The 27,597-nt window shown below is 30.2% G+C and overlaps 1 protein-coding gene across 2 annotated transcripts in view; it reads left to right on the top strand.

The window, feature by feature from the left end:
- Positions 1-27,597, top strand: part of LOC107442136 (agrin) — a 203,133-nt gene that overhangs the window by 84,828 nt on the left and 90,708 nt on the right. For both annotated transcript variants that reach the window (XR_011637174.2, XM_071182999.2), the window contains exons 3-6: positions 10,789-11,001; positions 14,431-14,661; positions 17,408-17,623; positions 20,990-21,205. Coding sequence is in view for 1 of the 2 variants with exons in the window: in XM_071182999.2 (XP_071039100.2) it covers positions 10,789-11,001; positions 14,431-14,661; positions 17,408-17,623; positions 20,990-21,205 (876 nt within the window). In the remaining variant the exon portion in view is untranslated. The remainder of the gene's footprint in view (positions 1-10,788; positions 11,002-14,430; positions 14,662-17,407; positions 17,624-20,989; positions 21,206-27,597) is intronic.

Here is a 27,597-nt window from a genome sequence, read left to right as displayed (position 1 = left end):
AAAGAAAAATGCCCTATAAATCTAAATAAATGCTCTAAAGGGCAAAAAATGTCCAAAAATGCAAAAAATGCAAATGTCATCAAAATCCGGGCCTTAGTAATAAGTATATAAAAAAGTATATTGAAGTATTCGAATGCTTTCGAAAGCACAATTTTAAAATTTTTATTTTAGAATTTTTTTATTTGGACCTATATGTGCATTATACACTAAAGCATAATATGAATAGAAAAAAAATATGGAGAATTTCTTTTTAGTAGATATGGATGTAAAATTGGTCAAAAAAGACCTATAATCAACCTCTTTTAAAAATGTCTTAACTTTGTTTAAATGTATTACATTTTCATTATTCTTGTTTTATCATATTCATAAAAACTTAACTTAGGGAATAAACTTCGAAGACTTATTAATGCTTCGATTCATTTACAGTAAATATCGAAACTTAATTGGCAGAAAAGGACCAAAAATTGCAATTAGTTATTTTTATTTTCGCCGTAAAATACAAAGTAATAGTCTATGCCCTAGTCTAGTACAGCTAGTCTATACCCTTGTACTTAAACATATATATAAAAAACATTCATGCGAAGTATAAAATAATTCCAACTGAAATATTTTATGATATTGCATTTGAAATGAAAGAAAATAACCAAAAAAATAGTTTTGAGGAAAAGGACAAAAAAAGCACAATTGTCAATGTAATAGCCAAAGTAAATGATTTTTTAAATCATCATAACTTCTGTTCGATTTAATGTAGAAACAAAACTCAAAGAGTTTTATAAAAGAGAAAAACATACATTTTTATTTTATATGAAAAACCGAAAGATGATTTTAGTTAAAAACTGCTAAAGGAGGTAGTCGGGTATTTTAATCATTTTGTAATTGTAACTATAAAATTCTTACCTCGGCATTGTATAACTAACAATCTATCGTTACGTAACGTTTTTTAAGTTACGTAAAAATAGGTGTATGAAATATATTATTTAAAATTTGTTTATTCCTCAAACTTATAATATTTTTCCTCAAACATATAATATTCCTGAAACACATAATATTTTTTCTTAGAAAGAATCATGTTATTATTGAGGCCATTTCTGTTATTTACTTCAAGAGTAAGAAACGGTTGCGTTCTATAGAATATTTAATATACATGTTATACTTTTTGCTAGTATGTCGTTTGGTATACTGTATGGAATGACAAGGTGCGAAATGTTTATTCATTCCCAGTTTCTAGTTCAGTCTAAAAAATTCATTAAAGAACTTTTCATAAGTCATCTATACATCTATACATAATAATAAACGCGGCTGTGTGTGTGTGTGTGTGTGTGTGTCTGTAATCACAATATATCGCCCCAGAAGCCTCGCCCGGGCACGAAACTCGGCCCATAATTGTGTTTTGACATAATGAAGAAGTATTTTTTTTCTTTTTCAAAAATTTTGATTAGTTATTTAGTTATCAGTCATTTTGTAAGTCTATGCTTTTCGTCTGCTTTTTCGTCTTCAAAGAGCCATATTCAAAAAACTATTAAAAAATGCATATACTTTTCCCCACTCTTATAAATGTATGCTAATGCGAACCTCACAATTGAAATATTAATTTTCGACAACTTAAACCAATAATATACGAAGGAATAAATAATTTAATTGTAAAGTTCGCATTAGTTTACATTTATTAAAATGGAGAAAAGTTTAACTTTTGTATTAAAAATGTGGCAACATATTCGATACGTAAATAGAACGCTTCGCTTTGATATATTTGTCGCTGTTCATAATTGTTATAATAAGTTTTTCTTCTTCTTTCCACGCTCTATTTTTTTTCTTAAGCGAAGACGATAATTTTTATAGCGATATTGTTGTACTTTGTACAACTAAAAATTCTTTTCACAACACTTTAAAAATATTTACTTTATTTTCTTTATATATACAGAGAGCAGTCGGCAAAGAATTCGATTAGGTTGAAAAACATTTCGCTAAAAAGGAACGAATTCCAAAAGAAAAAATAAACAACTTAAAGAATAAAAATGCTGATGCCAGCCAATTTTTTGAAAGTTAACTTAGAAATAACAAACCAAACGATGTTAAATAACAAACCAAACGATGTTAACAAAATGACGTAGAAAGCGCAACTAGATCAAAATTATACAAGCTCAACTAGATCAAATTATAATACCTGAGTGCTTGACGTAACAGATATAGAAATAGAATTTGATACCATAAAAAATTATATAGAAATAGAAATTGATACCATAAAAAATTTATTCGTTTTCGTGTTCTTTTCATGTATTTAGCATTTTAGTTTTTTTTTTCTTAAGCGTTGTAGCTATATAATTTCAAACATCCTCAAGAGCTATAACACATCTGCAGCAGAACTGGATATAAAGACAAAATTGCTGGACAGGAACACTTTAATTGTCCACTAATCTTCAGATTTCCGGCTATGTTTTAAAAAACTTTATTTGTGAAAACCTTCAGAGTGGCGGACAGCTGGCCGCCTTAGGTGGCTAGTAGAAAATAAAATTCTAATCATTTTCTAGGAGCCGTGGTGGCTCAGGCGAAAGAGAGTTCGCATTCCAATAAGGTGAATGGGTTCGAATCCCAGCGATGACTGGTCGATACGAATTCCGCACCCGGCGCACACAGACCACAGTGGTTACGTAAGATATCTTCAGTGGTGGAAGGATCATTAGTTAGAGTCCCCTTGCCGTCAGGCTAACTGGGAACGATTTTCATGATTTCCCTCTGCATGTAACGAAATTGCAGGTTAGTTTCATCAAAAAAGTCCTCCACGAAGGCAATATTTCTCCCAATGCTTGATCGAGGAGTTCCTTTGTCTTCTGGGTTAGGTTTAAAATTACAAGCCAACGAAATTGAACATTAGCAGTCGTAAACCCGAACTTGGGTCGGCTGTTCAACGATACGATTAAAAAAAAAATAAAAATGCCTTCTAGGTATGAAAATTATGATAGACTATTAAAAATTAAATTTTTTATTTTTTATTTCTATGGAGTATTTTCAACTAGTTAAATGGAATATTACTACGAAACTAAAAATATATTAATTATTCAAAACACTTTCAAATCATCGCAGTTTTCAATCACAAAGTTTGGACATTTCAAAGTCAGCTTTTCTTATTAGTGGTTCGCTAGTGTATAAGTTTTACCCCTGGTTTATGAATTACCAAGCATGAATATGTATTTTTCTGCATAAAGGCTGTAAAAATATTAAAGGCGTACACTCTGTGTATGTCTTTATTTAGTAAATTCGATCCATAAATTAACCTTTAGAAAAAGTTGGAAAAGACTAAGTAAAAAAACGGATTTCTTATCATATTATAAACTTTAAATAATAATTTAACTAAGAGACATCAGATCACATTCTTCTTAAATTCTTAAAACAAATTTTTATTCTCGAAGAAAATTTGAAAAATAAAATAAGAAAAAAATTTTTGTATTTTTTTTTCCCTTTAGGGCGTATAGCGTGAATTTATAATTTTAACTTAATTTTTTTAATAATATTTACACTTACTTTTACTAATGATACATAACCAAATAACAATTTTTGTAAGTTAATTATGTCTCTATAAAAAAAGGTATTTTTCAAAATTTAAAGTTTTAGTAAACTGGGAAAAGTTTTTATTTTTATTATGTAAATTTTAATCTAGACTCTTTATTTTGCGTTTTTTTACGTAAGCATTGAAAGTTTATCATGCATTTATTAAGTACACTTTGTTTTTCATATCCTTTCATTTTGAGTTGTATAATCTTTATTATATTTAGTTTTTTAATGCGTATCATTTCTATATTTTCTTTCAAAAAAGAGAAAAAACTAATTTCTTTAATTATAAATATACTATATTTATTAAAACTATTTTTCATAATAATTTTCAAAGAAGATATCTCTGTAAAAATGGTTTAAATTTTAATATTTTGTTGATTCTAGTTGATTTAATTACGTTTTTAATTTTATAAATTGTTCTTACGCCCACTTTTTTACGGGGAAAATGCAAAAAAAAAATGGAGGTGGTCAAATATCTAGAGAAATATACATCGAATCAATAAAACGAAAATTGACACAATCAATATTTTTGAAATATTAACAATGATAACAAACCCATCCCTTGAGCCGCGATGGCTCAGGGATGGCTCAGGGGATAGAGCGTCCACCTTCCAATGAGGCGAACCGGGTTTGAATCCCAGTCGATACGAATTCCGCATCCGGCTTGCACCGACCACAGTGCTGACGTGAAATATCCTCAGTGGTAGACGGATCATGTTAGAGTCAACTTACAGGCAGGCTAACCAAGGGAAGTTTTCATGGTTTTCCTCATGTAACGCAAATGCCAGTTAGTTCAACCAAAAAGTCCTCCACGAAGGCAAATTTCTCCCAATACTTGATCTAGGAGATTCCTTGTCTTCTTCAAAATTACAAGGCTGTTGATTTGAACATCCCAATTTTTCTAGTCGTAAACCCAAAAAACGAGGTCGGCTGTTCAGCAATGGCTACAAAAATAAAACCCATTCCTTCACTTTGGGGGCAACTTTGAAATCGTAAATATGAGCCCAAATTATTTTATAGCAGATTCGGATTCTCCAGAAAAAATAACCCTATTGACCTTTATACATTTTACTTCACAGGTGGCAATTTTAATAAATTTTGTATAATTTAATTATTGCCGTAACCCATGATTGCTTTATTTTTTACTGTGTGGTTATGGGCTTGTTGGCATAAACACAAGTCATCAGAAATTAATTAGGAAAAAATCGTATAACTTAATTGCATGATCTGGACGGCCAATTCTGAAATCGCATTAATATGAGATCATTTTTATAAAAGATTTTGACTAAGCATTATTCAAAATATTATGTCTTTTTTTATATAGGAAACATATAATTGCTCAAATGGTAACATTTAGATAACCATTAACGGCACTAATGGTAACCTTTAGGTAATCTTTAATTGCACTAACAATTTGAAATCTTACATGAACCATAGAACCCTTTTACATTTAGTAACATGACATAGGTGTGATATCTATTCATTAAATATAACATCTAATTATTTGATGTTGTTTGTTAAATAAGTAATAGTGTAATTTACAATTCACTATAGAGTAATTAAAACAAATGAATACGAATGTTGCAGACCAGTATTTCTTTAACATTATTTACAATTTATTCTTTTACAAAGATGCGCTTTTACTGCGTTATTTTCTTCCTAATAAGTTATAACTAATTTGATCAAGTTTGCAATTCGTTTTTTTAAAAATAGTTGTCTAAATTCTATTATACTTCCTTATTTCTTTGAAAAATCTATCAAAATTTCCAAAAGATACCAAGCCAATAAAATACATTCTAGAAAAGAAAAATCTCGTAGAGAATTTTCGAAAAATTATCACCTTTTACGTTAGAGCAGTCAGCCCATAAAATTGCACATTAAAATTCAATTTTCCTCAAATGCCAAAGGCCATGCAGCTAGATAAAGGTAATACAATATAGTTAATTTGCCTTACAATACCATCTAAAACTTTTTATTTTTTACCGGAAATTTCTAATTAGTTTTGGTCGAACGAATGTATTGTGAAACGAGAAGATAGAAATAATAATATAAATATGTTTATACTTAGTTTATAAATCAATTCATGAATTAAAACATAGCATTTTTATGAGGGAATAATATAGTGAATACAATGGCGATTTCATTATCCTGAATTATTAAAATTATGGGTTTGTTTTCTAGTTTCTCTTTGCATTTGTTAGTAAATTTGATATTTTTGTTAGATATTTTATTTAATTTTTTCATTTAGCTTAGAAATGACATGGATAGAAATCCCCATGGCAGAATCACAGTGACACGGCGACACTCTCTCAGAACATTACAGAGTTCTTGGCAGAAAGTTTTCTTTTTTTACAGAAATTTACACATAAAATTTGATTCATACATTAAGATAATCAATTACTTTTTGGCGCTCTCAATTTACGCAGATAGTGTCGTATGTTTTGATTGCATTTTTGGCAATTATTGATATTGACTTTCATGTGGTTTTTAAAGATCCCGATATATTTCAAACAATATGAGAAATTCGAATCGTGCATTCGTGTATTTACTTTCTAAGGCAATGATTCTATAAATTTTTTGGCTGTTATTGCTATTGATTTCACCACAGATATTAAGTCCGATATTTTTTGTAGCCTATTATTAATTACAACAACTCAATCTCGAAACGAAACACGCAATTAAGTAATCCCTTTTTGAAGAGTCCGATTCGCGTGGTTTCGTCGTCGATCTTTTTTCCGTCAATCACTACTACGGATTTCATAATTTTTAATTCTTTTTTTTACTGTGATGATTCCTTACAAAATGCGAAGAAGAAAATAATTAATGCGCCCCCCAACAACATGAGAGAATATCAACCCATAATATTAGAATTAAAAAAATTTTTTCATGTTTAATTTTTAGAAAAATTAACTTTAGTTTTTTTTTTTTTTTTTTTTTTTTTTTTTTTTTTTTTTTTTTTGTAAACACAGCGCTTTTGTTATTTTGAATTTGTAACATATATGTTTGTTATTAATAAAAGTATCTTGCAGAAAAATATTTGTGCCAGAGAGTTTCGTCTCAGGTAGCTCGTTAAAATTCTGCCACAGGTATAGAAATATAGATAATATAATTTCAACTCTTACACATTCATCAAAAGATAAAGTATACAATTTTATTTACGTTTAATTTATAGAGATATTTCTCTCTGTATTAAAAATAAAGTATCATTTAAGTACCTCTTTTTTGTGTTTACTCTTACGCATTTTAACTAAACTTGCAATTTATAGATTATTGGGTGTGTATTGCATCAAATATAATTATTAATTATAACTTACTAAACCCTGTTAATATTTTTTTTAATTAAAAAAATGAGGTTTTGTAAATTTCACAATAAAAAAGAAAATATTGATAACAATACCTAACATGCTTACTGAAGAAAAGATTTAATTTAATGTCTCATTTCAATTAAGACAAAACTAACATGATCAATAAAAATACATAATATCTTCCTTGGCACTAATTTCATTCTTAGTACTTACAAAATTAGAAAATTACGTGAAAATTGAAATTTCCGTAGTCCTTTTAAATTAACTTTAAATCGGAAAATTTTCTAAAACAAATCAGAAAAAAAATGATTAGTTCAACATGCATTGCATTGACATGAGTCAAGTTAATATCCTGATTTTACTTTTGTTGAAACTTAGCTGCAAATTTGTATACCATTATATTTTTTCTAAAACGGTCAACATATCAGGCCATGTCATTAGGTGACATATCTTTCGCAGTAAAAAATAATAGCAGCTCTTAAATTGTTAGAAATTCGGGTAAAGCCTAGTAACATCTAATATATTTAATGCAAAGTATTAAAGCTAGCCCAGAGAACGCTATTTAATATTATATTTGTATTAATATTTCATTTTAAATAGTTTTTATAAATAATTAAACTGAAATTTTCTAGTACTATATTAAATTTAAAATTATTCTGCACAAAAAGTCATACCGGCTTGGACATAGGTAATTTATTTTCTTTTATTTTTGTATTTGAATATTTTAAAATTTCTAGAATAAAACATTTTCAGACACAAGGAATATATTAATGTCAATTAACAAACTATTCATTGCTATTTCTGGAATACTACACATTTAGTGGATCTAAACTGTTAAAGTACTAACAATTACACAAAATTTATGTGCAAAACTATGTAAAAATTTTACACGTGTAAGCTAAACTTGAGTATAAAACAATTAAAAAAATTAAAAAAACCATTAACTAATCAAGTGATATTTATACAGGGTGTAAAAAAGTTTGGACATGGTCAAATATCTCGAACAATATTCGTAAAATCAAAAATGGGATAATAAACGCATACAATATTTATTTACATGATATCCAATGATAACAAACTTGGATCATCCACCCCTTCCCCGGGGGTTGGGATGAGGGGCCAACTTTGAAACCTTGAACATGTATCCCTATTTCTTACTGCAGATTCGGATTTTCCAGAAAAAAATAACTCGAATTGACTAATAGATTCATGTATTTGCTTCACAGATGGCACTATAATCAAGAAAATCGAAATAAGCCACAGGCTGTTAAAAAGAGCGAATATGGAGACCCATTATCAAAATTTCCATTATTATTTTGGTAAAAATGTCTGCATGTGTCAGCACGAACCTTGAGGCTATTTAAGATTTCGCTTTTTAATACCAAACCTTATACACTGAATAATTCCTAAATCCATAAACAGTAAAAAAAATTTATTAAATCAAAAGCCCTTCTTAAAAGATTTTGATGCACCTTGATTTATTTTGTCGAATTATTAGATTGATGACATAGCTATTTTTCGTTATTTCATAGTTATTTACTGTTTTTTTTTTCGCTATTAAATGCAACACCATACTCATTATTATGCTATTATAAAAATTAAAAAAGTACTTTCCCCCTTTTTCCTAGAAAGGTTACTTGACCATGAGGAGCATGAATTATTATACATTATTCATGAATACTGTGATAAATATGTCTGGAGTATTACAAAGTATTTAAACTAATAACCGTAATTTTAAATTCCTATTCACTTTTAGAACATACCATTATTATTCATACTTAACACAGTTCATAATTTTTACATCACACGAAGACAATATTCCTTAGGGCTAGCTATTAATTATTTTAAGCCAGATAATTAAGTCTTTCATTTACCAAAAAACGTATACGTAATAAATATAAATATACGTAATCTCCTCCTTATTTATTATGATTTTTTTAAACTCTGGAATTGATTATTTGTTCTTCGTTTAGCTTATGGATGAAACGGCGAAGAAAGAAGTTTAAATTCGTTTTAAGTACAATGCAGATTTCTGATACGTTTGTAGCTATTAGTATACTTCTCTTTTTTATTTCAGGTGTCATGGGTAATCTTTCCAACAAAAAAAAAAGAAAATAAAAGGGAAACTGCTTTGAAACAAAGCATGTAACGAAAAAATAACTATTCTCCTTTTGTTCTTCACAGAGAGATGGCATTTTTGTTATAAACGCTTTAATGATGTTCTGAGAGCGATTTTTGGAACCAATAGTTTTTAAAACGTTAACTGGTTGAAAAAAGCAACCTCTCAAAACAAATTTTTAGTTTATAGAATACTGCAGATTTTCGCCGAGAAAAGGCTAGTCTAAAATTTGTGGTATCGGGTATTTCCATCTTGAACTTGTCTTCTTATTGTGTGGGTGTGGCAGAGCATTGAATTGCATAAAATCGTACCAAATACAGTGAAAACTTCAGGAAGGACCATCTCTGTGTACAAACCACCTATATTTGCGACCCCTTTTGAGAGGCACTCACATTTCCCAGTGACCGAGTAAACTTCTGCACCAGATGTGGAAATGAGCTAATAAGAAGACAAAAAATATTAGCAAAACAAATAAGTAGATACAAATGTATTCGAAATATTGCGAGTGGCTATTATTTGAAGAAATCATTTTGACGATCTTTTTCAGAGATCGTCAAAAAGATTTTTAACAAACCCTGTACATATTATACACAATATATTAAGAGGAAACACAACAATTACTATGCTCTTATGTGAGCTATATTGTGCTAACTATATATTAGTTTTAATAGCTGGAAAAACTTAGAGAAAAAAAAGGAACAGCTGAACTTACTTAAATAATGCTATAGAAAATGAAATAGTTAAGTATAGCTGAAGTATCATCCTTAAATATCCCATAGTTTTGAGTTTTCACCGTTTTTTAAAAGACAAAAATAAAAAATAAAAACTCCCCGCATTTTCCCTGCTATTTTTAAATTCCCTGAATTTCCCAGGTTTTCCCTGTTCTACCTGTGGAGTGGCAAACCTATTTAAGCAAACAAACTTCTCCCTTTTTAAAGCTAATTTTGCGAAAATAAATAACCGCAAAAAATTAAAAATAAATAAATACCAACTTAATATAAATGCAAAATTATGCAAAAAACATATTTGTTTATTTATTTAAAATAGTTCTATCATTCATTATTAGTAAATTTGGTTTTATTTATAATTGGTCATTTTCATTGGTGCTAAGTTTTATTCATCGATCTGATTTTTATAATGCCAACACTAGTGGCATTTCTGCTCTAAGAAAATGACACTGACTAAAATTAAAACCATCTGCCAAAAATCAAGTAACTTCTATAAAATTTTGAAGTCAATGGTGTAAACCTCTAGACCAACGTTCATTAACGACCATTTTACTGTGGGACAGAACGTGGTCAGTCCCGAAAGGTTTCACCGTACTAACTTTTCACCTTTTCTTAGTTTCGTCCGTCCTTTAATCTATTTTTCTTTCAGATTCTTCTACAATTTTTGATGCGTTGACAACATGTAGTAAATCATAATGCTTTGACTCATAATATTTTCTTAAATATTTATTAACTGTTTTGACTCATAATATTTTTACTCATAATTCCATTTACTTTGTAATCTATGTGTTTGATTTTCATTTTGGATTCTGTTGAAAGTTCAGCTCTCTGTTTAATTTTATCTTTATTTATTTATTATTATCTTGGGGTTTTTGAGATTTGCTGTCGCAATGACCAATATTCGTCTCATAAAAATGTTTTGTTTTTAAATATTATTTTTAATTTGTGATCCCAAGTGTATGGTTTCATATTCGATTTTTAATATGGATTCTAAAACCATATAGGGAAAGCAGATATTATGGAATATCTTTCATGTATGAAATCATAATAATATGCTTAAGTAAGTTCTTAATTTGTTTATTTTAAGGTTCATGTGATAAAATGTTGTGCGTGCTTGGATCACAATGTCTCTTGGATGAATCAACCAATCGAGCTTATTGTCATTGTGGTGAAGTATGCTCTGACGTTTTTGCTCCAGTCTGTGGAGAAGATGGTGTGACTTATTCTAACGAATGCCAATTGAGGCTGTCTTCCTGCAATCAGCAACGAAGGATATTTGTAATGAGGCACGGTCCTTGTGGTAAGAGATTACATACTCTTTGCAGACAGAACGGGCATCTCAAGTTGACGTCTTTCTCATAATCTCAACACTTTTTCCTTTTCGTTACCATGGTTGCAGCAAATCTTGCCTTTTTCCCTAGGGCGTGGGTTAGAAACCTTACCGTCAGGCTAACCGTGGGAGGTTTTTGCGGTTTTTCTCTCTATGAAACGCAAATGCGGGTTAGCTCCATCAAAAAGTCCTTTACGAAAGCAAAATTTCTGCAAATTCTTGATCTATTATCTTCTGAATTGGGTTTAAAATTACAAGGCTACGGATTTGAACATTAGTAGTCGTAAGGCAAAATTGGGTCTGCTGCTTAACGAAGGCTATAAGAATCAGTGATTAAAAATAAATAACATTGGTAACGCACGAATTCCTGACGAGAATGCCTATAATTTTATACACTGCTCAGAACAATTACAGAATATTATAAGTCTTGTCTAAAGTAATAGTGAAGCAAAATTTTTATTTGCATAAAATAGAAGAAGAAAGTCACAAATAAAAATTTGCAAATTTTGAGTTTGGCGTCGAAGACGGCTCTTTAGTGGCAGCGAATTTGATTTGGCTTTCAACTTAATGTAAAACAAAGCGGTAAAGAATGATCAACCTTTAGTAAGCGCATCGTTTCGAGGAGTGCGCTGCCTCAACGAAGTTATTTAACCGAATCAGGAGCTTGGAGAGTTGTTGTTCCACAACGTGTGATTTTCAAGATCTGTAACCGCTTTTTGGCAACTGGAAATGCAGGCCGAAGATTAGGTTAAGAACGTAGGTGTGCAACAACGCCCAATGAAGACCAATATTTAACGCAAAAGGCTCGAACCAAAACCTCCTAGAAGTACGAAAGCTTCAGCACGATCAATTTAGTAGTCCGACGTGACGAACATAAACTGCGCAGTCGATGAAAATGAAGAAAGATGTCGCAACGTTTGGGCTACTAAGTTGCGCAGTGGTCAGAAATACGAAAGATGTCATTACGTTTGGACTACTAAAGGATCAAATTTCTTGTTTATAGTAACCTATGGTAAGGCCTTCTCTTTTCTAGGAGGTATTGCTCGAACACACCGAAATATGAATGCTTCTCTTCTTCAACAACACTTTCGTACCAACACAGTTTCGTCAAAAACTTGTCCGAAACCACCTTCTTGAGGTAGATCTGTATGTTTGCCGACCAATGCTGAGTGCCACGGTAACGGCGAAGAAGAAAATACAAACGGGAGGAGAAATGAATGGCGCAATATTCTTTTTTCTGACGAGTCCCGTTTTTCTGTCCATCCTAATGATATGAGTGTTTTTATCTGGAGGGAACGTGGCACTAAAAACAATCCTGTGCTCGTGCTCGAAAATATAAGATTTGCCTGTGGTCGATTGACGGTCTATTCTGGCATCTCCATTGATGGACGTATCGATCTCTATATAATTCGAAATGGATCTCTAACTAGTCGTCGATATAGGGAAGAGATTTTGAGATGTATTGTAATCCCTTACGCTGCAGTAATTGGCGATGCAGGCCACATCCTGCTAACTTGGAGAATGATTTCCTTTCGGAGGAAGGAATCATTCGAATAGATTGGTCAGCATGCTCTCCGGACATAAACCCAATCGAGCATGTTTAGCCAATCGGGCCAATTGCTGGACGCCTATCACTCTCTCAAACTCTCCAAGAACTGAAAAGAGCTCTTCTAGAGGAGTGGGACGGAACAACATCCAAACTCCTCATTAATAACGTCATTGACACGATGACTCAAAGGTGTTCAACGTTGCTGGCAGACCGAGGAAACCATACCTCTTACTAAAAAAAATTTTTTTTTAAGGAAACACCTTTTTCCTTTCTTTTTTCACGTGCACAAATTATGTTTTTTTTCCCTTTCACTCCCAAATGCCCTGTAAACCACATTTTTTTTCTACCAAACATATGTCATATTTCCTACTACGCCTGTCGATACTGTATCAATCATTTAAACAATTACCCAAGTGCAAGATCAACGCATCACCTCAATATCCCTTAATTGTTTTGAGCAGTGTATTGTGGGAGATTCAGTACAATGGTTGCAATGTTGAAGGAATAATGGAGTACATCATAAGAATTGAAAATTGCACAGCAACCCATGTCCAAAAATGCCATCGGACTCAGATGAGGGCGTTCTTCTTACCATTCTAAACTGATTGTTCATTCGATTTTGAAACGTCATTTTCAGTTACCCAACCTACCTTAATAATTTGTTAGTTTCAACTATTTATGTAATTAATATCAAATATTGCATCCAAATACGCATAAAACAGCTGTTTCATCGTAACTTAGTGATTAGGTAATTTTAGTGATTTGCAAGTCAGTCGCCATATCATAAAATTACGATAAAACAAAATTACCTACTTGATTGAAAAACATTCTAAAAAATACATATCTACTTTTGTGAAAAAAATAAATCAATTTAAGTTTATAAATATATCTCAGCTATAGTTTAAGTTTATTTCAATTATCGAGAAGTTTATAAATACTCAATGAAAACTATAAAAATATTTCAGCAGTTTCACACGTTAACAATTTATTTATATTGGTAATCACCTCTTGTAAATAAATAATATTGTAATACCATTTAGATTTGCGTCTTGAAAAATATTCAAAAATATTCAAAATATTCAATTTGTCATAAAATATATATTGCAAAAATAACATAGCGATTTAAGTTTATAAATATTTTTCAGTGAGAATTTTGGGCTACTTTTATCCTTAAAAAAGAATATTGTGTTACAGTGGGTTCCATCTCACTGTCATATCTATGAAAACGAGATGGCATATCTTCTTGCTAAAAGAGGAACTGGTATTTTTTACGGAGCTGACAGAGAGAAATTCCAAACTCTGTCATAAATAGATTAATTAAAAACACTATAATAAAGAGTTATGAAAATAATTTAATTGAACAAATTGGTAACAAGTTCTAGAAAGAGACTCTGAATAAGATCCCTGATCACCCGAGATGCAATGCGGTTGCTGTCTTTAAGTTGGAAACCGGACACGACCTGTCTTACTGCTCACCTCCGTAGACTTAATATCTTTCCCGGTCCAAACTGTGCCTTGTGCGGGGAGGACTCCCCAATGAATGCTGAGCATCTGGGGGTCTGCACCGCAGTTGCTGGCGACATCTATGAGAAATACTTAAATGCTAGGGAACAGTTGCAGGCACTGCTAACTGACTGATTTTCTCTTTATATTTCTATTATTGATATTCCATTTATGGCTTTTTGTTCTAATTGTTTTTATATTTCGAATGTTTTAATGATTTTAAATTTTTGCTTAACTTGTTGTTATTCCTTATGGGTCTGCGCGGAGTGTTTTTATGACCCAGCGAATGATGTACACATCAAGTGCTGCTGCTAGAAATAAAAAATAGTCCTGTTAATTTTTTGCAGACACTCAGGATCCGTGTGAGAGTATGGAGTGTCAGTTTGGCTCAGTGTGTAAAGTATCTTTAGATGGTGAATCAGCTAGATGTGTTTGTCCAGAAAACTGTGTCTCCTCTCGAAATGATCAGAATTCAGTTTGTGGAACGGACGGAAAACATTACCAGAACTCGTGTGAATTGAAAGGTGCTTCTTGTAGAGAAATGAGGCCTATTGAAATCAAATATCATGGTGCTTGTGGTAATGATGCATAGATTCTTCTAATCTTTCAATTTAAAAAAGAAGCTGACATGTTTATAGTTTTGTTCAACAAACCAGAAATTTATTATCTTCAAATTAATTTCATAATTAGTTCATCAGCGAAAATAAAAGTTCATCGTAGAATTGCGCTTTTGATTGCGAAAACACTTATTTTTCTTGCATGTAAGATAATTTTAACTGATCTTTTTACTCAGGTGTCGTAGATTTGACGTCATACTAATGGTGGTTGCTGAGAAAACGTGCATTTCTCTATTGACAAGTCTTGTATGTTGTATTCTAAACTACACTAAAGTTAGAAACTAAACTTTGTTAGATTGCATAATTACTTTCCACAGCAGAATGCAGCAGATCGAGCAGAATGCAAAAACAGTTGACACTAAACAAACCATAACGGTCAAATGACTGCTTAAGAACTTTTGCATCGAAAATGCTCTTATCATCTTATCGTTTTTGCACATTTAACTCAATGACTTTTTCTAACAATTATACACAGTTAATATTTTATTATTACCATTTTTTGTATTTTGTTTGTTTTGAATAGTACTTGTCGTATACCAATTTCTACCACAACCGGTCATTGGACGGGGAGAACAATTTATTGCTTTATAACGTTATCGAATCCGAAATGACGATGTCATGCGTGTTCAACGTATTGCATCCGATGAGTTGCACATTTCTGCAAAGACTGTTGCGTAGTTAGTTCAATCCGAATAACTATGAATTCATATTTCAAGAAAATACCAAAAAGTTTAGATTGGCATTTTTGGGTCAGAAAAAGAGACAAAATCTAAATGTTTTGGTAAGTAGCTTATATTTTATTTTGATAGCTTTACTTCATTTTTAACTAACTGATAGTTTTCACCCAGAAAAATGTCGAAGCAATCGATACAGCACAAGTTCTTAGAACAAATAATATTAATTATACGAATAATTACAAGAATTATAACTCTTATATATTCTTATAATTAAAAGAATAAGTATAATAATTGTAAGAAAAATAATAATAATTAGAAGAAATATGTTTGCGGAAAATGTACAATGGAAACAGCCTGTATACGTAAAAAATGCGTTGAGCACTGAATTAAAAATTCTTATTCTTTGTGTTTGTAATACATAAAAATTGGAAATATACAATTTTGTTTAATTATAATAAAGTTTTTTTTCAGTTTATTTCCTTCCTAACATCCGTATTTCATACATTCAATCAAGAAATATAACATCCGGTCATTTGACCGGCTATGGTAGAAATAGGTATATATATTAAGTGTTGGTATGTTTAGTGTTAAATGTTGTGGTTACTTTACACAGCACTGAATCCCATAAATCGCCCTGAATTTCTAATAAATTACTTAAGCTTCATAGTTCCCAATTCTTAATATTACTCTTGTTTATTTTGAGATATATTTCTATTTTTTTTTAAGAGAACAATTATTAGTTAATGTTAAGTACATTGATAGCGCTCTTATGTACTTTTCGTCTACTTTATTGAGAAGGAAAAATCATAAAAATAATTAAGCTTTTTAGTTTCCTTCGTATAATAAATACTCTCGTTCATTTTTTTAAAATTTAATTTATTTATTTAATTTATTTTTATAAATCATATAAGAATTGTAATTATGTAATTAGTTTAATCTTGGTACGACAATCTAATCAAAATATCAACGTGTTAATGTTTAAAATCTGTAAACATTGTGTAATTTATCAAATGCCAATGGATTTTTGCGGCTTTTTGTTTTACAAATCATATCATAAACTTTTATTCCTTGCCACGAGCAGAATTTTTTTTTTTTTTAAATATTTATTTCGATTTTATTTTTGGGCGATTTGATTTATTATCCCTAACTTATAATAATTACTAATTATTTTTTTGTTTTATTATATCTAAAAACGTTTGGACAGTTTTTGAGCTTCAACTATCCGAACTTGGACCACAGTCAGTAAGTTATCGATTGCATTAAAAATCTACAACAGCTGTTCATGTAATTTATGTGGCTCATGAAACGAATTCCTTTTTTTTTAAAAAAAATAAAATGTAATAAAAAATTCTAATAAGATAAAATTTACGATGAACAAGCTAAATAAACTTCCTAGTAAAGCTGAAAACAAATTAAATACAGTCAATGGCCAAATCATTAAACGTACTGTAAGATTCTATATAAAATCTTAATTATCAGGTGATACTATACCGCTATAATGTTTTTAAGAGACTGAAACCGGTTTGCTCTTGTTTACGTTCGTATATCAATTGGTTAAATTCGACGATAGATAATATAAATTCGACAATTGGATAAATTGGACGATATGTTATATAAATGTAGAATATTTATTATAGTATATTATAGACCAAAAATTAGACCAAATTACTAGACGCACTGTAGTGTTTTAATAGTTACACATTTTGCACGAGTATTTATGCAATGCTTTTATATTTAAACATACATGTAATGGGTTTTTATTCAGGAGATTTTTTATATAGTGCTTCCTATTTGTATTTATTTTTAGCGTATTGCATTGCAATGCTAAACAATTGATACGCGAACAAAAGCAAGTACAAACCGTACATCTTACAGTGCAACCATTAATTTGGCCATTGAAAATTCCATACTGTGTAACTTAAAATGATGTGTATTCCTTCTAGTTGCTTTTGTAAAATAGGATTTTATCAGTGTATTCTGCTTCATAAGTGTTAACTTATTATTCAGCGTTGTTATTGCATTTTCTACAGATCCATGTGAAGGCGTTGAATGCCCAACTTCTCAAATCTGCCAACTGGACGAAGGGAGAAATCCAATGTGTCGATGCAACTCTGTATGTTCTCCAGACTTCAGACCAGTATGTGGTTCTGATGGAAAAACGTATACGAATGAATGCACTCTGAGAGTAGAATCGTGTAAATCGAGAAAAAATATTCGAATAATTTACACTGGAGAATGCTCTAGTGGTAGGTACTAAAGTTTTTGTAAGCTTTTATATTCTTTTTTTTTTATACAATCGAGCATCGCAGCTGAGAAAAGGAGTTCACTTTGACTGGAGTGCATTTTAATCGATTGTCGGACGTCTAACCCTGGCAACACTATCACCTTAGCATCTTTAAAATAAAATAAATTGTATTTATGCTGATTTTGGTACTTATATAAGTAACTACGACTGATAATTATAATAATACTATCAAAGTATATGTTATTCTTAATGAAGTTTAGTTTATTTTGCTATCTTTTTATATTTTATAACAGTCGGTGAGCAGCCGACCCAATTTTATGGGTGCACGACTGCTATGTTCAACTCTGTAGCCTCGTCATTTTGAACCCAATCCAGAAGACAAGGGAACTCCTGAATCAAGCATTGGGTGAAATTTGCCTTCGTGGAGAACTTTTTGATGTAACTAACCCACATTTGCTTTACATAGCGAGAGGAAAACCTCGATGTGCACGAGGAAAACCACGAAAACCTCCCACTATTAGTCTGGCAGCAAGGGGACTCTAATCCATGATACGTCTACCACTGAGGATATTTTACGTCAGTACTGTGGTCGGTGTGAGCCAGGTGCGGAATTCGAATGAACCAGCCACAGTCGGGATTCGAACCAGGTTCACATCATTGAGAGATGAGTGCTCTATCCCCTCAGCCACCATGGTGCAGTTTATTGTTTTATTTATTTTTACATCCGTCGTTGAACAGCAGACCCAATTTTGGGTTTACGGCTACTAATATTCAACTCCGTAGCCTTGTAATTTTGAAACAATAAAGAAAACAAGAAAACTCCTGGATCAGTACCACCAGAGGCATTGATTGTTTATGGGAACATGGAGGACTTAGTGACTCGACAGATTTAACGTGCATCCGTCACCATTTACTACACGGGGAGTCTTCGGTCGGTATGCGCTTAAACCCACGAACTCTTGTATATAGGCCCAGTGCCCTACCAACCAGGCTATCCCAGCCTTTTGTTCATTTAGTTAGTCATGATTAGTGATCAGAAGTAGCGCGCTACAAGTAGCAAAATTACTGTAGTCATTACTTTTTTCCGTAGTTTGTAGGATAGTGCGCAACGTTTTAAAAGAAGTAGTGCGATACAATAAAAAAACAGTTGTTTGTAGCAATTCGTGCCAACTACGTCAGTGGTCAAAAGTAGCGAAATTACTGTAGTCACTACTTTTTTCCATAGTTTGTTTGGTAGTGCGCTACTTTTAAAAAGAATAGAGCGATACAAAAAAAAGAAGAAAAAAAAACATTAGTTTGTAGTAATTTCTGGCAACTACGTTTAACGTCAGTTAAATAAAGAAGCAAAGTTCAAACTGAAAAACAGCGGTTCTTCTGTTTGAACTTTTTCTTTAATGATTGTTACTTTACCTTAGTCAAGGGGATTTATTATGTGCGTATTACCATCAAAAGTTAACTATCAGTAATTCATAAATTCCATAAATTATTCATTATTTTATGAATTATTTCAAAATAGTCCATTAATTAAGTATTTGTAACGTATAATCCACCATGCTATATCAAATATCCGCCTAATTATAATTTTATTAATTTTCAATTTATTTGTGAGAAATAAACTTTTGTGCTTATTAACTTATAATAATTTCATATCAGTGTTTTTTCAAAAATTAAATATAATAAATGATTAATATATAAAAATATGATTAATAAAAATAATTAATATAAATAATAGAATGAATAACATATAATAAATATATAATTTTATTGTATAAATTAATATAACAATGATTTTACTAACTGTATACTCTTTTATTTATTAAATGATCAATTGCAATAATTCATTTTATAGCTGAAAACAATATTTTTTCAAATGACTGAATTAAGAAATAAATACAATACTTGATTTAACGACTTAAAATATTGATTTTTAACAGCCGAATATAACAATTTAATAATTTTATGTATAGCTTGATTTCATAAATTAATATAATAATTGACTAAAATCTTACTACAATTGAATCTGCAACACCTTAACTGAAAACATTAAGGAATAGTTTATCAACTAAACTTTACTCCGTTTATTATGAATGAAGTTTAGAGACACCAATAATTGTAAGTACACATAATTGAAAAATATATTCTTTTTTTGCAAAGAAAAAATGAGTAAGCATTTGAATATTAACATACACATAACAGTCGAAACCAGTACATAAAGCTATTTGTTTGTGAAATACTTAAATATATACCACTTTTACTTAATAAAAACGTCATATGCTTCAAAACTATACATATCGGAAATAGCAGTCGTCCTGTTTCAAGCGCTTACAAATAGGCGCCCATTTTCAAGACATGCCAGACATGAACAAAAGTGATTTTAAATATAAAACGTAAAGCAGCAACCGAAAAATGGAAAGTAAAAGTAAAAACAAAACTCGTTTTTTTCTCACATTTATTTTACTTACGCTAATTTTTTGAGCGACTGAAACATGTTGATTGTTATTTTCAATCTATATATTTATGAAGTAAATAAAGTTTTTTTTAATTAAGTGATGTCTTACCGCTTCCATTTCTTGGCATTATTTATTTAATCGCCCATGTTCTTGGTCATCATCATCCAACATTTTCCATTATGCATTCAAGTTTTTTGATATGCCAACAAACTACCATCATTCCATGATGGAAAATGATATTTTGATATAATGATGGTTAACCGTCAAGAGAAGTTTGATTCACATGCATCAACAATCTGTGATGGTCCATGTTGGTTCCAACTATACATTTCTATGATGGTTTATTGGGAATTCTTGTTGGCTCTCAGGAATATACCATCACAACAATTTGGTTTTTCTTATGTTGAACTATCGAGAATCAGTACTACATTGGAATTATGGTTATTGATAATCATTCCAACATTTGATTTCTAAGAAACCATGATGGAAAATTTCTGATGGTTTAAGATGAACAAACCTTCAAAACAGGTATTATATTGGACCGTTATAAATCAGTCCGAATTTCCACATTGGGGTGATGGTTACTTATGTTAATGACAATCAAAAAATATGATGGCTCATGATGGAATTATTGATGGTTACCATCAAGTGGTCCATCAATGGAAAAGCCTCAAAAGTTTTGATTTGGGAAACCATCTTTAGCATGTGATTTTAAATCCTCACCAAAAGAAAAACAAAACTTAGGGGATCTTAAATAAATATTTAACCTATCCATACTTCACCATTTACATTCCATATCTGACAATGAACGAATAAGAAATGCTGTATAAAAATAAGCAGCTTAACAGATTAAAATGGAATGCAATTAAACCTGTTATATTTTACATATTAAGGACAAATTGTTATCATAATTTTAGGGGCTAATCCCTGTGACAGTCTACAATGCAGTCCGTTCCAGTCATGTGACATCGACAGACACGGAAAAGCGACCTGCCACTGTGATGACCATTGTGAACCAGTTGTGAAATTAGTGTGCGGTTCAGACAGAGAAACATATCTCAATGAATGTGAAATGAAAAAACAAGGCTGCATTTTAAAGAAGTACATTAAATTAGCTTATCGAGGAGAATGCGGTAAGTCTCTTCAGTTTCAGTTCGTTTATTTCATTGCTGTAAGTCCTTTCTCCAAGCTGATATGCATTTTAAGTTTTACTTTTCATTTCCGTTTTCTAAATGGTTTTCGGACAAAAATGTAAATATGGACAAATTTTATATATATATATATATATATATATATATATATATATATATATATATATATATATATATATATATATATATATATATATATATTTAATAATTTTCTTCTCTTGTCATTATTTTTTATGATTTTCCATATATTTATATATTACTGCAGTAAGAACGCACTATAAAAAAATACTCTCTATTTACGCTTTTTACCTCAATTTGCACTTCCCCTGTTTTCCTATTTTGTAATCTGGCAATCTTATTACGAAAACATTTTAAATCATTCTTGAAAATTTTCCCGTTCATGTAAGTTCAGTTGAATTTGCTACTCGCTTTATAGATTTCTTTAAAGGTCAGATAGAGAAATGACCATGCTCTAAAGTTCTTATCAAGGTCTTTGAACTCTATTTATTTTTAAAATTTCAGTTTTAATTTGTTATCACTGATAAATGTAATGGGTATAAAACTCAAATGTTAAAGGGGTTTGCAATAGGCACCGAATATACTAATACAGGTATGCTAATATATCGGAAATTCAGGTTTTCAAAATGATAGCTCTTACTACCACACATTCAGAAAACAATTCATAGGTGAAAAGTAAATTAAACCGAATAAAGGGTTTTTATGTCATGCTCTAAGGTATCATAAAAAAATTACAAAATTTTTAATTTATAAAATTTTGCAAAACCATATAACCATGTTAAATGCTATAATTTTTTGCTAACTTTACCAAAATCATAACCAAAGTGCTTCGGTATTTCCGTAATGCTAAGACACGGTAAATTTTACCATATTCTGGTAATTTTGACCATACTTTTTTTTCCTGTTTATAGAGTATTATATTGATGTTATTAAAAATCTATCAATACCCTTAGCTGATAAAAATTATCATTAGTTGATGAAAAGCAGATCTATTATTTTTTTAATCCGAAATCCTCCAACGATTGAGTAAGTCATTTATACCCATGAGACTTTTTGGTTGAAAGAAATACTTTTAAAAAACTAGCAGTGTTTTAATGTTCAAAGAAAAATGATACTTACAGTCCCTGGCTAAATTATTAGACGCACTATATAACATTCTATGTGAAATCTTAATTATCAGTATATACTATACAGGTTTATTGTTTTTACGCGGTTTGCACTAGTTTACGTTCGTGTAATAATTCGTTAAATTAGGCAATATATAATATAAATTAGACGATATATTATATAAATATAGAATATTTACTGTATAATTTAATATATTATTATATTGTAATAATTAGATCAAATTATTAGATTCACTGCAGTGTTTTAATAATGACATGCCTTGCATGAGTTTATATGCAATACTTTTATATTTAAACATACATGTAATGGGTTTTTATTCAGGAGATTTTTTATATACTTCCTATTTGTATTTATTTTCAACGCATTGCCTTGCAATGTTAACCAATTGATACACGAACGAAAACAAGTGCAAACCGGTTTCAAACGCGTGAAAACAATAAAGCTGTATAGAGTATCATCAGATAATTCAGACTTTACATAGAATCTTACAGTGCGTCTAATAATTTGGCTGTATCTATTGATCTAAGACTAGTAAATATTTTTAGAAGCTTCTGATTTGGAACTTTTATTTATGAATTATACCTCTGGCATAGGAATAATTTCTCCGCTATTATCAAACAATTTGCTTTAAAATTCAAAAGGAAAAAAGAATAAAAAGCAAGAACGAATATATTTGCTTTTTTATCAAATAATTTGAACTCTCCTTTCAAGAGGAGTTAAAATTTTGCTTTCAGGAGAATATAAAGTTGTATTTTTGAAATTATGCAAATTGGTGTTCCCATATTTGGCATGAAGCTGATGCAGAGACAATGTTGCCATCTAATGAATAATTCGACTTCAAATTTTACCTTTATGAAGAGGTAATATTTTGCCCGGGGTGCATACAATATTTCACTTTTCAATCGCAAGTAAAAAAAAAAAACTCGAGATGCCACTGGAAAATTTGCAGTCTCTTATTTTCCACTGCAACCGTGGTTTTTAAAGGGGTAGAGCAGGAGGAAACTAGAGGAAATTGTTTTTACGGCTACATCAAATACCTCAGGGGTAATATCAAAAACTTCAAAAAATTCTTAAGGGAAACTTCATAAAGAAAATAAAAACTATATTGAGGAAAAAAGTAGTCTTTTTCAGAGTAGTTGAAGCCTTTCAACTATTGGCTTTGATGGATTTGTTCTTCATGAAAAATGCATTCTGCGCTAAGTTTTGTTTCAGTTTTTAAGACAGAAAATTGCTTTCACAGTTTTCTTTTGCTTTTCTTACCCTGCTTACGTGACAATCAGGTTTTTCATTTCTCTGAATTTTCTTAGCTTAAAGTATAATCTTAAAGCGGAATAAAATTGAATTTAATATAGCTGAAGACAGAAATTAAATGGGCTATGTAAAACATGAGAAGCATCATATAAGATAAAAGTTACTAATATTATTACATTATTTCAAGTTTTAAAAAAAATTGCATTGTTCGGAGTTTAGTTTGGGATAGTTTTCACCAATAATGAAGAAATATCTTAGAATAAGGGAGGATAAATTATTACTTTTTCATTATTTGTTATCACTAATAGAATGTTTTAGTGCAACATATTATTATATTATTTATTTCATATCATTAATAAATAAATAGCGCAGAATGAAGGAAGATAAATTATAACTTTTTTATTATTTAATATTACTAATAGAATGTTTTAGCAAAACATATTATTATATTATTTATTACATATTATTAATGAAGAAATATCGCGGAATGACGGAAGAAAAATTATTACTTTTTCATTATTTAATATCACTAATAGAATGTTTTAGTAAAGCATACTATTATATTATTTTTTACACATTATTAATGAAGAAATATCGCGAAATGAAGGAAGATAAATTATTACTTTTTCATTATTTATTATCACTAATAGTAAAACATATAATTATATTTTTTATGCATTATTTTATAATCAAACAAATTAATAACAGTATTATATTCAAAATTTCGTTAGCTAAAAAAGTATCCGTGATTTACTTTGAAAAAAAATTTTAGCTTGGAAAAGAATGATAATAAAATTAGAAATAGGAAAAATGAAAAGAGAAATGAAAGAAATAGGACATATAGGAAAAATGAAATGAAATGCATTATTGAGCTTGAAATCAAAACTAAATAGATGATAGGAAATCTAAGAAAATGTAAAATAAATAAAGAAATAAAAAGTACCATACTCTAAATAAATCGTAATTACTCTCGTTTACTGTACTGTAGATATAATTTTTTGTAGATATAATTTTTTATACTGTAGATATAATTTTTTGGTACCTGAAATTTTCAGACATTTTTATAAAGATTTGCCAATGAGGTATTAAATGTTTATTCACTTCTTAAATGTAATTTTAATAAGTAAGGCATTTAAAATAAAAAAAAACCGTTTAAGATTTTTCTTTTTAACTAAGCACTGGAGTCGTGGGAGCTCTGTGAACAGAGTAATGAGAAGCCCCGGGATCGAATTTCGGTGTTGACCAGTCATGTACTCTCAGCTCACACCGAACACAATGCTAACATAGCAATTTTGCAGAGTTTTTTTTTGTGAGTATGAATATAACAAAATTTTTTGTTAAAATAACAGTGCTTGTTTTTTAAGTAACAGTACTTATCTGCACAAAAAAGAACAAGCGTTCGTTTTTGAGTTAAAGTATTTTCCTGCAAAATAAAAGGGTTTTATATGGGCATTCCCACTGACAGTTTAAAATAACAGTGTTTTTCTGTGAAATAAAAGATTTTATATGGGCATTCCTGCTGACAGTTTTAAATAACAGTGTTTGTCTGTGAAATAAAAGGTTTTATATGGGCACTCCCACTGACAGTTTTACATAACAGTGTTTTTCTGTGAAATAAACAATTTTACATCGGCATTCCCACTGACAGTTTCAAATAACAGTGTTTTTCTGTGAAATAAAAGATTTTATATCGGCATTCCCACTGACAGTTTTAAATAACAGTGTTTTTCTGTGAAATAAACGGTTTTATACCGGCATTTCCTCTAACAGTTTTAAATAACAGTATTTTTCTGTGAAATAAACGTTGTTATACCGGCATTCCCGCTGACAGTTTTTTTCCTGTAAATTTAACAGTGTACCAATGTTTTTTTTAAAAATCATTCCTAATATATCAATAGTTTGAACTTCGTAACAGAGACATTCAAACAATGGATGCCAAACAAAATCAGTAACGATAATTCAGATGCATATTGAAAATAATTCTGAGAATGCTAGGCTTTTTTTTCTAAGAACTTTTTACGGAAAAAAAATTAAAGAATTCTTTCGAAATAGGAAATATCTGAATAGAAGCAAGCAAAGAACCTGGAATAAAAGAATTTGTAATAACGCAAAGTGCGAGAGCTCTTTGAACCTGTTTTCAATCCTTTATGATCAGGGATGTCACAGATTATTTATTCATTTTATACTCCTGAAGTCAGAAAAGAGAAAAGAATTTTTCCTTGAGTCTCAACAGACATTCAAGAAAAACAGAAGAGGAGAAATAGTTCCAATATTTAATTATGTCGAGTTTCATTGATGTCAATTCTTTTTTACAATCTGCCTGGCATTGGGCAGAGTTCTTTTATTGCACACAGTTTTAACTGAATTGGATTCAAAATTTATAGCTGAAATAAAGTTTTTCATTTGTTCTTTATCTTTAGAGAACGTTCGTTACAGCACTCCCTCTCCGAGTTAACAATAAAGTAGTATTTTTTTCTTCTTCATAAATGATTAACTTTCGCGGATTTTCTTTATATCATGATGATAAAGCATTACATAATCCCGATAATTCACTGGCTTTATTTTTTATTACAAAACTGGTATTGATTCTGATAGAGGAACTGGATGCTTCAATTTTACGTTAAAGTAAAATTATTGTTTTTAATTATAAGTACTTTCTATCACTTATAGTTTAATTATTAATATTTTTTAACAAATATAAAATTATACTATATATTTTATTATCTGCAATTATTCAGTATATATATATGTTACCGACAAAGTATGATACACCGGCATGCAGTGGAATGCTTAGGCATTGTATATACCAAAGGCATTGTATATAATTAGGCATTGTATTAGGCTTGTTTACGTTCGTGTATAAATTGGTTAAATTAGACGATATATAAAATAAATTTGATGAAGGGATATATTAGATGATATATTATATAAATATAGAATACTTATTGCATCAAGCATTATATTAGTATATTATAATAATTAGGTCAAATTATTAGACGCACTATACTTTTTTGATAATGACATGATTTGCACGAGTTTGCAGGCAATACTTTTATATTTAAACTTATTATTGCATTTGCGTTACATAAAGAGGAAAACCATGAAAATCCATGATCCGTCTACCCCTGAAGATAACACTGTGGTCGGTGCGAGCCGTGTGCGGAATTCGCATCTTCCTACCATCTCTGAGATTCGAAGCCCAGTTCCCCTCATTGGAGGTCGAACGCTCTATCCCCTGAGCTGCCACGACTCTGATATGACGACCAATATTGGAGGATTTTCATCATGTTATGTTTATAAAGCATTGGATAATTAGCTAACTTTATTTTCTCTCTAAATTAAGAAATCGTAAGGGTCACCAATGCTCTTTTCGGTCTTCAACTTAGCGTTGGACCAAACACTAAAACTAATAAAGCTTGGAATTACACAATGAAAAAAAATATAAAAATGAGATTGCTAACACTTTTTTCTATTTTTCGCATAGACTTTATATTGACGCTTTGTGTCATTTTCAGAATTAGTATAGAGGGCGCTGGTAAAAGATAAACTGAAATTGACCTAGCAGTAATCAATTAACTGCTACGAATTTGCAGCTGTTATAAAACTATATTTATGTGGCGACAGAGCTTTCGTAAAACATCCTTAAATTTTAAAACAAACTTTTAGAACTTTCTATAGCTTTTTTTTTCAAAATAATATTTTATTTTACATCTTTTGCGTTTTATTTATTCCAAAAGAGAAAAATACAGATCATGATCAGCTTAAAAATCAGCCCCAACTGAGCAGAAATTTCGTTTAATCCGTAAAGATAGCTTAAAGATTTTCAACTTCGTTTTCAAAGTCACTATAATCCTGAAAGAATTTAAACCTTTAAGTAGTTATAAGCCGATTATCATAATGTTAATAACTCGGCTAACAATTTACCCATTTTCTTAATAATCACAACTCGATAGCTATAGCGTAATGATACGAATTCT

Source organism: Parasteatoda tepidariorum, chromosome 7 (assembly GCF_982258835.1).
Source record: "Parasteatoda tepidariorum strain Cologne lab strain chromosome 7, Ptep-v5.0, whole genome shotgun sequence".
In the NCBI taxonomy this organism is placed as follows: Eukaryota; Metazoa; Arthropoda; class Arachnida; order Araneae; family Theridiidae; genus Parasteatoda; species Parasteatoda tepidariorum.
Note: the sequence above shows the minus strand (reverse complement) of the source record. Positions and strands in the feature narration are given on the sequence as shown.